The sequence below is a fragment of the Aedes aegypti genome, chromosome 2, assembly GCF_002204515.2.
Source record: "Aedes aegypti strain LVP_AGWG chromosome 2, AaegL5.0 Primary Assembly, whole genome shotgun sequence".
Taxonomy (NCBI): domain Eukaryota; kingdom Metazoa; phylum Arthropoda; class Insecta; order Diptera; family Culicidae; genus Aedes; species Aedes aegypti.
In genome coordinates, this window is record NC_035108.1 from 424,423,554 (window position 1) to 424,438,834 (window position 15,281).

The 15,281-nt window shown below is 38.7% G+C and overlaps 1 protein-coding gene across 19 annotated transcripts in view; it reads right to left on the reverse strand.

The window, feature by feature from the left end:
* Positions 1 to 15,281, reverse strand: part of LOC5573115 — a 174,472-nt gene that overhangs the window by 52,744 nt on the left and 106,447 nt on the right. For 18 of the 19 annotated variants that reach the window (XM_021847526.1, XM_021847524.1, XM_021847521.1 and 15 more), the window contains 2 exons: positions 11,879 to 12,671; positions 5,074 to 5,304 (listed from right to left, as the gene is read on the reverse strand). In XM_021847526.1, the coding sequence (XP_021703218.1) occupies positions 5,074 to 5,304; positions 11,879 to 11,999 (352 nt within the window). In that variant the 5' untranslated portion in view covers positions 12,000 to 12,671. Of the gene's footprint in view, positions 1 to 5,073; positions 5,305 to 11,878; positions 12,672 to 12,936; positions 13,244 to 15,281 lie in introns of those variants that run through there. The other variant, XM_021847519.1, reaches the window with a different exon arrangement.

Here is a 15,281-nt window from a genome sequence, read left to right on the forward strand (position 1 = left end):
CCTTGTCACTAAGGCAGTTCATGTAGAGCTAGTCTACGATCTTTCCACGGCGGCGTTTCTAACAGCGCTGCACCGGTTTATCGCTCGAAGAGGAAAGCCGAATCTGATAGAGTGCGACAACGCCACAAACTTCAGAGGTACGGCAGGGGAGCTGAAGGAATTGGCCAAGCAGTTTCGTTCACAGCAGCACCAGGGTGAAGTAGTCAACCACTGTGCAGATGAAGGCATCACCTTTAAGTTCATCCCACCCCGCAGCCCAAACTTCGGTGGGTTGTGGGAGGCGGCGGTGAAGTCCTTTAAACAACACTTTCGCCGAACCATCGGAAACTCCATTCTCTCTCAGGACGAACTCATTACCCTGCTGACCCGCATCGAAGCCTGTCTAAATTCGCGGCCACTGACCCCCCTCACGGCCGACCCAAACGATCTGGAGGTGTTAACCCCGGGTCACTTCCTTGTTCATCGTCCGCTCACTAGTTTCCCTGAACCCGACCTCTCTAATGTGCCACAAAATCGACTAGACCGCTACCAAAACAACCAAGAGCTTCTCCGGCGAGTCTGGAAACGATGGGCAACAGACTACCTATCTGGCCTCCACCCACGCACCAAGTGGACACGTGTTCGGGACAACATCGTCGTTGGAACGATGGTTCTCCTGAAAGAAGACGACCTTCCGCCTCTGAAGTGGAAGTATGGAAGGGTTATCAACATTATCCGTGGAGACGATGGCAACATCCGGGTCGTAGATGTCCGGACAGCAGATGGAGAATACCGGCGCGCAATCACGAAGATCTGCGTGCTCCCCATACGGCAACCAACAACAGAACCGGCCGGCGCGGCTGGCCCCAACCCAGACGAGTCTTCCATCGCAGTACTCTAGTACTGTGCAACGATCGGAGGCTTTAGGGCCTCCGAACCCTGTAAGTATTGTTGTATAATTAATTTTCAAAAAACTTAAGGAATGTTTGTACTCCGGCATGTGCTGCGCATCGATGGCTGCTCCGATGGCCAACCATTGAGTACGCCCAACCTGATGAATGCGAGATGAACCCCACCCAACCGACCGTCGAGTACGTCGTAGCGAGGAAATCCCGATGACGTCATCACGAGCAATGCGATACCGCCAGCTAATCGACAGCCTAGACGACTGACAACGATGTACGATCGCCGAGGTCGCTGACCTGCGGTGTTGAGAAACAGCGGAATCAAAACAGACCGGCGAGTCTTCCGAGAAGCGACAAATGTACCCGACGGCGATTGATCATCCAGCACATCCTCTCTCAGCATCATCCGTATCAGCCTGTATGGTTGAAAGCTACGACCTTTCAACAGGGGCCGGCATATGTTGGAGCCACCCTAGGATTAAGAGAATAAGTATCTCATACTCTCACGTACTCACTGTTCTAAAATTATCAGTACCAATACCTATCTCATTTGTTCCTATTATAAGTGCATTATTATCAATCATTCTTCCTTATCACTAGCACTCTGCTAGCGAGAGAAAAGCGATTTCGATCTTCGGATAGGCCTTTTCTTCAGTTTCCCTTTTGGACTCAATTTGTCATATATTGCGATATGAAAATCAGTACCAGTTAGTCAAATACAAACTACCGAACAGTGCGCATCTACTTTACAACTCTTTATCATTTCCCGTCGAGAATAAATCTCTGTCCGTAGTTAGTCCGTATAGTAAACGTGACGTGTGTGCTTCGCGAAGTGAAAGAACAACTCCCGCTTAAAAAGGGTCTCCCAAAGTCCGCCGCGGTTACAGTGGTCTTCGTGGAAGCCGATTAAAGCAGCAGTAAAGTGCTTTTTCATCTTTAAACTTAGAGTTTCGTGCATTTGAGAAAGTGAGTACAATGTTTTCACATAAATGTTTGCAATATGTAATTTTGGTTTTCCTTATTTCTCTATAGTTGAAGATCCTTATTAAAGATTAAATTCAGAGGGTCTGATGATACGTTAAAGGGATTCATTTCGTTATTCAAGATCGCTTTTTGTTCGAAGGGCAGATATATCGTTTCATAGTTTATTCAACAAGTGGATACAACGAATTTTCAAATATTGCAAATTTCAAATAATTTAATCTTCATTATACTCCGTAATCGATCGATCGAGTTAGAGAACCATAAAAGTTGGTGCTCATGGCTACCTCGATGGTCGCTTGGAACGTATTTGCACTGGTTTTGTGTTCGATAACTGGATGGTCCCTTCAATATCGAGTTATGGAGTATCATTATTCTCATGTCAATGTAAAAAAAAAAATTGTGCAAAAGTGAGCGAACCCCAATGAAATTTATGGTTAAACGCGAACAACGAAACAAGTTTGTTTTTTGAAGCTAAGAAAATCGTTCTGTTCAGACGATTGGCTTCTGATTGTACACTGTCTTCGAAACGTGAAGTCTAAATAGTGCCCACCTTCCTTTATTAGCCACTATTACTATCCCTATGCAAGGCGTGATAATCCTCATCGAATCTAATTATTTTGCTTCCGTTTCACTAGACAGTGACTTGATTTTTACTTTACACCTTGAGATATGCACACTTCGATTGGCGATGCATTGCACTGGTGTTTAGCTGCGTGGATTTGCGGTTTCCCTCGCACTTAAGCATTAGCTCTGCTACCGACGATGTCAGCCGACTTTGTATTGCTTTTGATGTGGAAATCGATTGGCATTTAAAAAGTATGAGTTAATGGCTGTGAAGGCACTGTTTGCCGTCAAATGGAATGAAGCTTATAACAAAAGCATTCAGAGCAATCTGGTAAATATGGGTGTTCAAAAACAATTAGAAAAAAAAATACAGATAAATTTGAAAATGTAAATAGAGTTCCTATATATTTTATATTACGCTACGATTTGTAACTGTAAATATCGCCATGAAAAATCGCCATTAAAGCAGTAAAATAATAATATCTTCAAGATGCTGAAGGTGATGGGTACAAATACCGAGACTTTCGTGTTTACCGCATGCAAAAATTCTAAGGTAACCCTCAAAAGCCCGGAACAAAACTCGCGTGCTTCAAATGATTCGTTCACAGAAACTGGCTAACCGAACCACGAAATTTTTGAAGCTACTTCTAGGGTAAAATTGATGCTAAAAAAATGTATACCCGGGATGGTTCCTGGATCCTCCCTCTTTTCTGGAGGGCTTGATTATATAAAAACGACAACAACAAAAGATCATACTCTTCTCGAAACCCTTGCACTGGTTCTGGAAGTCCTGGAAACTTTGCAAGGGATGAACGATTCTTCTCTAGCTGTGCAAGCCTGGTATGTGACACATATGTTCTGTTTTTGATTTTCTGTCCCAGTAGAGAATAACGCCAGAAAGAATAAGGAGAAGCATTTATAAAAGTTATACTTTGACTCACATGCTTCAAGGATACCTCGCTATAGCATGAGCATGACTGATCGCCCGCAGTTGCTACTCCGTTATTGCAAGAACAGCTGTACTTACACAGGGAACCAACAGATGCTACTCAGGATCAGTACCAAATTCAATGTGTAAGTACTGGTGCTCTTATTATTATAACAAACAATACCGGCGCCGGCTACGTCCGAATGCAGGCCAATTTGGGAATGGGAGGGAAATGTTGACGTGTTACTTGCTTTATGGAAGCCGAGGAGTCCTCTGCACTTCCACAAGAAAACACTGGTAGTTTGGATATGGGAAAGGATTCGTTTTGGTAAACGATAAAGATATAATTTTTAATGAATACGTGAACATATACACGGATGATCGATAGCGATAGTTTTTATCCGAATTCCGTCGTTCGCCCACAAATGAGCATGCAAAAGATTCAATGAACCAAACACTCTGACGCGTCGTTGCTTTTTTCACACGCCCACTTTGTTTTCGTTTGTTTTTCTTCAGCAAAACGCGTATCGGACACAAATGATTCGGATTCCGTCGCTCGCCCTCAAAGGAGCATGCAACATATTCAACGGATCGAACACTACTCACTACTCGCTTCAAGGATACCTCGCTATAACAGATCAACAGGATTGGTAGCGTCAAAGTGTTTTGAAAATTGAAACTTCAGGAACTATTGCCTGGAAAAGAGACCAATAAGAGACTAAACAGGAACATAAAAGAGACAAAACAGGAATTGAGAAAACAAACATACTTTGAACTAGAACTTGATGTTTCATAGAATTTGGCCAGACATTCCTCTACAATTATTTTAACCTTCAAGTCGTCGTGCCGTTCGCCACCGCCAGTACCACCACGCTGCTGTTGTAAACGAAAAGCGAGGTTTTTTCATCAGTGTTGTACAAAATACAACAGCGTGACGACTGAACTGGTAATGAATTTTTGTTGTAGTTGACAAGTTCTACTGCTCGTATTACTGTATGTATTTTTGCATGATTTTCTCTAACAATTTCATCAAACATCATTCAGGTTTCGAAGATTTATTCAGGAGTTCTTTTAGTATTTTTTTAAGGAATACCTTAAATAATTTTATTTCAGACGTGGTCAAGAATTCAACCCAGTTGTTTAATTATTGAACATTGTGAAAATATGTGAATTGTACGTCGTAATATTGAAAGTTATCTATCTCATAATCCCTCTCTTTCAAAATGGCATCGAAATGATCAGTATTGTCGGAGTTCTTGACATATCTTTAATAGGCCGAAAAATCATGTAGTCCGATCCATTTGATCATCGACCAATTTGATTCAATAATTTTGCACCGGGATTCACTGCAAGCAGAATAAGGAAAAAAGTGGCTTCAGAGACCATTTTCGTTAACACGTTTAGACACCTTTCATTAAAAATAAATACTTTTTTGAGACTTGCACTAAAATGGTACCCAATTATGTAAAACCAGATCTTTTACCAGATCTGCTAAGGTAATAAGGTAATAAGATTGACTCGACACATCGTTTTTGGTGGCATGTTTTTAGACTCAAAAACAACAAAAAGGCTGAGACTTTCCATCTATTTAAAAGAAAAAGCACAATACAATATCGTACAACATATCATCCGCTTTCCACAAATTCCCAAATAAACTGTTTGAATTAAAAAAAAAACAACTATTATTTTCCTAAAAATAAAGCAAATACTCACTGGAATGCAAACCGGCCAGGGAGGCTGCCTGCGAAGCGGCCACGGCCATCGTGTTGGGGTGCGAATGGGACATTTGGTATCGGTCCGTTCCGCCACCCGAAGCGGCCGCTGCAGCCGCCGCCGCATTCGGCATCAGACCTCCGAGGCCTCCTGGCATGGCGAACTGGGATCCGAACAGGGGATTCGATGCCGCCGCTGCTGCCATTGCCGAGGGATCACGGCCCCAGTATGCTGAAAAGAGAAAGAAAAAAAACAGAGTTGCATTAAACTGCCATTAATACAGTGAATAAAAAGCACGATACACTGTTAAACCGTCCATAAGTGGCAGTATTGAATGATTGAAGTTAACCGTACGCTACTTGCATATAGATGGATTGATTTGGAGGTGTAGCAAGTTCACATGCACAGCTAGATAACTACTCCATACAATGCCAGAGGAATTGATTCAGACCACATCCATTTATTACACAACGGTAAAATCATAAATTGTTCCGTAAGTAACGCTTTCAGTAAAAATTTTGAAACATTTTCGTGTGTGGCGTAATATAAGGACGGCGCTTCAACACAACCAGATGACAGTGGATAATTGAATGATGCAACCGAGTGCTTAACGACTGTCGTCGCTGGTTATTGTTGTCACACGCAATTCGGAATGGGGAAACCATGAGTCAGCACACGGTGTTGATGATGATGAATCGAGGTTACAGATGTGATTTTGTGTAGTGTGAGAGCAAAACGCTTATATACCTAGGGTTTATGTTGTAGGTTGGATTAGAAAAGCTAAAATGAGAAATGGTATTTTCCCAAACACTATTATTGCAGCCAACAACGCTGTCAACAATTGTCGTATGTCAGAGTAATTTAATCTCTGCAAAAATTGATGATGTTTAAAATTTAACAAGAAAAAGTATAACAACAATAACACAGTGTAACAAATATGACATGTTTGCGTGTCTCAAGGATTAAATTATGTGACTCTAGTAGCATTGGGGTCGCTGAATCTGATGCCGTTCTCAGAAATCTCCCTGCACGTCACATTTTTTAGCTACAGGTCGCCAAAGTTGTATAAAACACTGGTGTAATTAATGTTCACATGAAATTTAAGGTATGATTTAACAAACTTTTTTGTGATCTTTTCCACCAAGCATGCAAAATAGGACTTCAACTTTCATTTCAGATATAATTTGGTTGAAGTTGCACTATAACATTTAGATTAAATCGATTTTTTCAACTTGCATGCAGTCTCCATACAAAATTCTTCGTTTCTCTTATATGGAAAAATACAATACTTTTCTAAAACATCAAATATATAGGGGGAGATCCCCCAGTACCGGACACTTAAGCCACTAAATTCATAATTCGAAAAATATTGATTTTATGGGCTCGTGTTACCCATTTATGATGAATATTATCATTTTTATAGTGTACAAAAATAAATTTGAAAATATAAATATGAATTTTGATATTGCATTTTGATGATGAGTTTTAGTACCAAATTGATCGATCTCGAAAGGTGGCACCCAATACCGGACAAGATCTGGAAATGCCTCGAATTCTGTAAATTTGAACATTATCGAATGTGTACACTATAGAAATAGTTTATAATTACCAATTCAATGCATTTGCAACATTCACAAGAATAATTTGTGTTTTTCTTAGTTTGCAAGATGCCTATCAAAAACCTCTTTCATATATGATGAAAAATAGCACATTTTACGATGTTGTTCTGAATGTTCATTATTCTTAATTTTATTGCATATTTGATACCATGATCGACGGAACCCATGAAAAATGAAAGTATTCTGAGACACTGATGCAATAATTACAAAGATATCATGTAACAAAACAAGCTGTCCGAAACTGAGGGACAGGAGGTGCTTAACCAAAATTGTATTTTTTCCATATTTAGTTCAATTAAGGTACAAAATACATTCATACTATCAAATTAGGATTATGTTCGATCATGCTTGCGGGATCCAAAGTATTTTTTCATATTCAAAATATTTACTAAATAGGCTCAAAATTAAGTGGATACGTCAATTTTTTAAAGATTTTCAAATTTTTCTACTTTTTTTAAAAAGGCGTGCATATTTCAAGGATGTGTTATTCTACGCAATTATTAGTCTACATAATAGCTTTCTTTTCTACTAATACACCATCTTGATTGGACCATGATGTCTCAATGTTTCGGCTTTGTCCGGTATTGGGTGCTGTCCGGCACTGGGGGATCTCCCCCTAACTTTTGAGCATCGATAGTATTATGAACTTTGTTGATAAGTGTTGTTATACACTTAAAGTTTGAATTCTGTGGCGAATTAAGCAAATATATTGCCTTACAAGCTGGTAAACTTGCATGCAAGTTGGTTGATATAGTCAATTTTTACATTTTCAACAGCCAATATCTCAAAAACTAGACATGCTATGATATTTCTGAAAACGACAATGGATACAGCAGCTCTTAATTAAGTAAACAGTGGTATTTTGGTGCTTGAGACAGAAACGTGTTCCGCAGTGTAATTAAAGACAGCTAGTATCAACGAGAATTTGGAATACTCATCATCACATATGAAATATTCCGTTTTTTTCGGTTCTGCATTTTACTCTCGTAGAATCTTTCTCAGACAGGTCGATTTAGTAGAACATTTTGACATCTAGGAATACATAGTATACAAACTTAATTTTTTTCTCGTCAATATGCGCGAGTTTCGTGAAATCGACAATGTTTGGTCTCTATTAATAAGATAGTCTACTGGATGAAACGGAGAATATTAAGGGTCAAAGCCATTTTGTGAATTTTTGACATGATTTGTTAAAATGGAACTAAATAAAACAGATTAAGGGATCGTTCAAATATTACGTAACGCAACAGGGGGAGGGAGGGGGTCTTACATAGTGTTACGGTTCATACAAAAATTTAAAATTTTCCATACAAAAGCTGTTTTGTGGGGGAGGGAGGGGGTTTAAAATTGGAAAATTTTGCGTTACGTAATATTTGAATGAACCCTTATGGTGATTAAAAACAGGAATAAATTAGCGGCTCACAATATCCAAAAAGGTTACTTTGTAAAAAAACGACCCAGGATTGATTGCAGTGCATTTTTAAGTCAACTAAAGTTAACTCTCTATAACTCGATATTGAAGGGACCATCGAGTAAGGGAGGTATCGTGTTGTTTAACACAAAACCAGTGCAAATGCAATCCAATGGACCATTAAGATAACCTTAACAACCGAGTTTTACTATGGTTCTCTAAAACTCGATATCGAGATACCGAATGTCGATTAAGGGAGAGTTGACCCAGGGCATAGAGTATCTTCGTACCTGCCACACGATATACACATGCAAAAATGGTCAATCGGCAAAGGAAGCTCTCAGTTAATAACTGTGGAAGTGCTCATAAGAACGCTAATCTGAGAAGCAGGCTTTGTCCCAGTTGGGACGTAACGCCAGAAAGAAGAAGAAGGTACTCTAATCTAATCTCTAGTTTCTCTATTGAGATTCTGCTCAGAGGATTCGAATATATTAAGAAGAAAGAAAGCTCTCAGTCAATTACGGCGGAAGTGCTCATTGAGCACTAAGTTCAAAATCATGCTCATGTAATGCCAATAATAAGAAGAAGACTCGAGCAAATTTCGCCAATAATTTGAGTAAAAAAGGGAAGAATTTCGGGTTTTTATAGTTCATAGTTTCTTTCCAAGAAGAAGTCAGTAGTTTTGTATGGATACCTCTAGGAATAATGAAAATTGCATTTAAAAAAAAATGCAAGGTGTTTCACCTAAATGACTTGTTATCTCTTATTGACAAAATGACAATGCAAATATGTGTCAGTAATCGCAATGATGATTTCATAAAATACTCAGAATATGAAAATTTGAACCCTCATGTAATGATCTTTTGCAAAACAAGCGAGGATCGATATTACATTTATTCATCAATCAAAAAAACAGAATTATTTAAAATGGCTTTGCGGACTCCCTGAGAAATCGTCACGGCCCCCTAGTGGTCCGCGGATCACCGCTTGTGAAATCCTGGTACAGTGGCCCAATTTCATATTCGTACAGGATACTGTTTCCACATCAAGTTAGTAAAAAACTATTAAATGAAGTATTGAGCTACAAATACTTTTTCCACATTGAAGGTAACAGGTGTCATCTATTGTTTGCCAATCACAAAATGTTTCCATTTACATTCATCTTTGGATTAATAGAAAAGTATTGAATTGATGTCTGAAATTCACCCAATTCCATATTTGTACACCTACCAAAATTCATACGCACAACGTTCAAAACTAAATTTAGAAGCTCTATTTGATTACTGAAATGCTTTATTATAATGTTCAGATGTAGTGAAATACATTTGGACAATTTATTAGTGGACATATATGAAATTTAGGTAAAGTTATGAGAAATGCCAGTTTTCCAATGATTTTTGCTATTAAATCCTATAATTCGAACAATAACGTTTATTTTTGTCATTGGATCCAATCTATAGATTATACTCGTAAGCTCTGATAGAAATTTAGTTGAAATATATATAGTTTACAGAAATCATAAACAGTTTTAATCCCTTTTGAGTTAAGAAAATTGTTGTGCCATAAGTTCAAAACTCTTCTAAAATGATATTTTTAATCAATGTAAACCAAATTCTCATTGTAAACAACAGGTAAATGTTAATTTTGAATTTGTCTGTAAAAATAATTTGAACTACGAACTTCGTTTTACAATAAAGTACCCTAAACTACGCTGTACATACCTCCACATAATTGATTTCATCGTAATATTCAATTATCTTTGAAATAATATTCAAATTATATTCAAAATAGCACCCTATTTTGCAATTTATTGATTTAATAAGAAAAATACAAAATAACTAAAATGAGCAGAGAGCATTGATATTCCTGTTGTTTTCATCATTTTAAAAAACGTTTGTGTTGCGGTTATGGCAATAATATTTATTCTTTAAATCTCTATAATCATGTTTGGTAGTAAAATGTAAAATAAAAATGATAATTACGCAATGTTTTAATAGGAACATTAACTATGGATTATGTATATACATTTAGGAGCCAAACATAAAGAAATTGACTAAAATTTTTGGTTTTGCATTTGTTATAAATGTTATACTACATAAGATTCAAAAGTATGAGTTGTCGATATCCACTCCTAGCTACTCTAAAACTGATTATAATTTTTTGAAACTTGTGCAATATTCGCAGTTATCATTCTTAAGGAAGTGATGTTGAAAAAAATGCAATTTATTGTTCGACTTACCGAATATTTTAGCAAAAAACATGGGAAAACTGGTGTCTTTCTTAAATTTACTTAAGTTTCAAATATGTCCGCTTTTAAATTTTTCAAATGTATTCTACTGCATCTGAACAACACAACGAAGAGCTTAAGTAATCATCTAGTCCATTAAAAATTAGTTTTGAATGCTGTATATTTCTTTTTTGTTAGGTGTACGAATATGGAATTGGGTCAATTATAGACACAATCTCAATACTTTTCCATTATTCCAAAGATTTAAGCAAATGAATACAGTTTGTCATTGCCAAACAATAGATGACACCTATAACCTTCATTATTGATAAAGTATATCGAAGTCCATGCACCATTTAATAGATTTATACCAACTTGATATGAAAACAGTGCCCCGTACGAAAATGAGATTGAGTCACTGTATATACATTATGATTTTGTATGCACATAATAGCAGCCTATGGGTAAAATTATTGTTATTCATTTTATATAGGAAGTCAAAACAGTCAAAAATATGGATGGAACATTATAAATTCTTTCTGTAATACAAATATAGCCCAAATAAAGATTTCTAGTGAGAAAAAAATCGATGTATGGTAAGGCAAGGGGGGTCAACTTTGGAATTGATATTCATCATTTGCCATACACTAATCAAATTGCCCTTTATTCTTCTTAGACGATTTCACACACGTATGAGCATAGCATAGAGTCTATGCCATAGACTGAATGTACATGCAATGTTTGCTACTCCGTGATTGATTTGAACTGGCTTTCCGCATATTCTCAAAGTGCACATTTTAGCAGATCTCATATTAGTGATCAATAACGACGTCAGCTAAGTCCTTACCGGCAGTTGGGATGGGGAAGGAATGTTAGGGTGTAATGATTATTGCTACTAGAGACCGAGAATATTTTGCATCTTCACAATCACCACGGACAGGTTGTTTATTGGTAAGGAAGGAAAAAGATCTAGCAGACTTTTGAGCGGTGATGCGATTCATGGATAAGGAGGAAAAATACAACTTTTACTAAACTTAGAGCAATATGCCCTTCTACCAAATTATTCAATTTGATAAGACACACAATGTGTTGTTTTTCGGTAGTTGTTCAAACTTCGATTCAGCTGATAAGCTGCAAGGAATTTATCGATTTTACATTATTAATTTTGACGAGAAAGAAACGTAAAAAATGATAAAACTATTATGAAGCCATCAATTATCTACATGCTTGCTATCTCATAAAATTGTTCATGTCACCAAAATTGCCTCCTGTCCAATCTTGCCCCTTCTTACTCCACATTCTATTTTTATAATCTGCGGGTTCAGACAGTTCAGCATGTAGGGGTAATCAAAATATTGGATCCGCATTTAGCAATATAGATAACCTGCATAGACAATCGCGGTTCTTGGAAACATGGTTTATGGAGATAAGATAACATGATGGATTATTTGTTTACCAACTCAAAGCCTCAGAAAAGGAAGAACAAGCGCCATCTACATACATGGCGCAACAGAATAGTCGTTAAGCAGTCGTTCACTGATTACTTACCGAACAACGACGCAGCATCTAGCAGTGAGGCAGGATCCGGAACACCGGCTGCGCCTCCCAAGCCGGCTCCGGATTGCCCACCTTTCTTGTCGCCACCCTTCTTGTCACCATCCTTGTCCATTTTCCCTATCTTGACACAGGTGTGTGTGCGCGCCGACGACAACGATGCCGACGACGACGACTACAACACACTACCTAAAACACCGGATCTTCTGCTCCTCAACTGAGAAGAACGGGAGAGCGCAACAACCAGATTTTGCGCGATTCTTCCCTTTTGCTGGACTGCTCCTGCTTGTGATTACACGTGATTTCTTCAGCTGCTGCCTTCTCCTTACGTCACTTTTCTGGATACATTTCTCGGGCTATTTTTTTCTGGTTATTTTTACCGCCCAAGAGCGATTTACTTTTCCACTGAAACTTCTTACTTCTTCCCAGCTGGGTTCAGCTTCACATACACATAAATACTATCAGCACACACAGACCGATTTGACGAAGCTTCGCTCCGAAACCAGATCTACTCGATTCTACCTCCACTTCCACTCGTGTTGGACGCGTATAGCACCTCTTTGCACCACTCCGAGTAACGATATCGATTATTTGAATTATTCTTTAGCACTCTGTACAGGTATTGAGGGAGATAATGGACTTATTTGATACATTTCATCTCTCCCATCAGCATCAGCATCATATATTTACAGGAACGTCGAACGCAGATGTTCGCTCATACCAGCACTAATTTTTAATATTTCTTCTTCCTGCTCCTTCTGCTTCATACTCCACGAGTTGCTTCTCACTGAAATTAACACAAATAATAAATATACACCATAAGCTGAATGATAATAAATCTAATCAATCATTTCTTCTTGTCTCCCCCCTCTACCCCGCACATCACTTGTTCATCAGAAAACTGTGATTTCTTGGAAAACCGCACTCTCTGCTAGACAGCTCGTAAGCTCGCGTCATATCCTTCCGAAGGGACCGATATCACTGAAAGCTGCCGTGGCATTCGAATAAAAAATCTTCCGGATAAAAACTCATCGAACCGAAAACTGCCTCACAGTGTTACCCATCTTCCAAGTACTCAAAACGACGACGTCAACGATGATGGTCTGCGTTTCGTTGGCCAGTTGGTCGGGGTTGGGCTGATTTCTTCTTGCTTCTTTTTTTTTTGCGACCGTCACACACAGTTCACTCTAAAACTCATCGAATCGTCCCAATCCCATCCAACGACCATCCGGCAATGAGCGCTGTATTTCTCCGTTCACGTTCCTCCGCATCAACGTTGAGTCAAGCCGTGTGTCTTGCTATGATGAGCAAAGTTAAAAAAAACTCGTTTCACTTCTTCCTTCCACCCCCTTAGAGATAGCCGGACTCCTCCAGACCGAGTTAAGGCTTTGCCTGCTGTTCTTCTTGTTCGGTCGACCTTTTCTTCATTAAAACAAAACTTCGCGCGCGCGTCCAGTGGCGAAGTCGAAACGGAAATATGCCTTCGGAAGAAGACCACTGTTGATCGGCGTGAAGTTTAAACAATACGATTATCTAAAAATTAAGGTAAGTGGTGAGCGAAATAGTCATGGGTGCGTCGTGGATTCCAGTGTCTGTAGTGTTCAAGCTTGCTGGTGTCGAGATTCTTCAACACTGACACGAGGCGTATGCGTATGTGGCATCAATTGCGAGTCTTATCGGTTCGATCACTTGCTCATGAATTATACATATTGCATATAATTTTTCACGATTAATCCAATTAATGATCTACTGATTGTGATCCAGTGTGTTAAATTTGCATTCCTGAAAGAAGATAAGAGAAATCGAAGGAATTAGTTTTGAATTGATTGTATTAAACTGTCGTAGAGCAATCGCAAACATTTCAGATAAATGGAAAGTAAATCGTGAGCCCATCCTTTTCTTCGGACGTTTCGTACCATGAGTCACAAGATCGAAGATTGCGCTAGTTGATGATAAGGGTATTTTGAAGAATAGGGAGACGTGATTGATAGGCAGATTGAGACGGGGTAAATAATAACATCACAGTGAATAGTGTCGTGCGACAGTGCATGTAATAGGTATTAGAAAAACCGTGACATAGGGGGGAGGGGGTTTCTAGAAATCCCGAACGATTTGAATCGTCTCATGTTTGTTTTTGAATTTACAAAATCATTGAATGGATCGTTACCATAGGTGTCGACATATGTTATGTTTAGCCTTCATCTATGTCATTAGATGACTTTTTCAATTAAGGTTACATAAATCGCATCACTTACTAAGATCAATCCAGATTTTGTAGCTTCTAAAACCTTTCCACTGACAAAAAATTCTTTTCATGACAATCATGAATATGCAGAGATATACTAGATCTTTAGTAACATGGATGCCATACTAACATTCATTGCATTCCCCGATCACCGTAGTAATTCCCGAGATAAATTTATCAAATAATTCTGGAGAAACTATCAAACAAAACCCAGGAAATTGTTCTTCTGGATTCTAAGAAGGAATCCCAAGAAACACTGGATCAGATTTACAGAAACGTTAATACGAGGAATCGTTGGAATAATTACTGCAACATTTCTTGGTGAATGGCCAAAATTGAGAATCATAAAAAAATACTCGATGAATCTTCTAGAGTGATTTTTGAATGAATTGCAATTCCAGAATAATTTCTCAACGAACCTCTGGAAGATCTCCTCAACGAATACTTGGTATAATGAAACAGTAGTTATCAAATAATGTGACATTACAGAAAATTATATGGATGATTTACATAGATTTGTAGACAATCGATGTATGCAGATTTAGGACTGATCAATCTGTTCCCACTGATCAACTTCTTACCTAATTGCGGTAAGTATCTAGTATACCTATGATAAATGAATCCTAATCAATTCATAATAACTGTTCCGATTTTGCTAAATACTATTCCACTAGAAAGCGCCCACCAACCGCAGTTAACGAGAAGCACTTCAGTATTTTATTTCTCGTTTCATAACTCCATTTCTTCCCCTCTTTCTGTTGTACCCCGAAACCGCTCACTAAATATCCCCATTTCGAAATTGGACAGTGCCCTTTTCTATACCGACCGACGATCGCACGGTGAACTCATTCGCATATTGTCGGAACATCAAATTACTACCTTTGCCGCTGCTGTTGCTGCTGCTGTTAGTTGTCGGCCATATCTACCTCTGAGGCTTGTTGCGAGTGAGAGCCGTGTGCTTTGTATGGCCACAAATGGCCATCTCGCGGTACCGTCACGACGTCGTTACGAATCGCGGTGGGCATAGTGGTCCCCATCCTCCACCACCCAACCCCTTTTTGCCCCACCTTCCGTCCCCAGTATGGGACGCATGAAGAAGAAAAAAACGGCAACTCGGACTCGGGCTAATATGTCTGTTTCGTTCCACTCGAC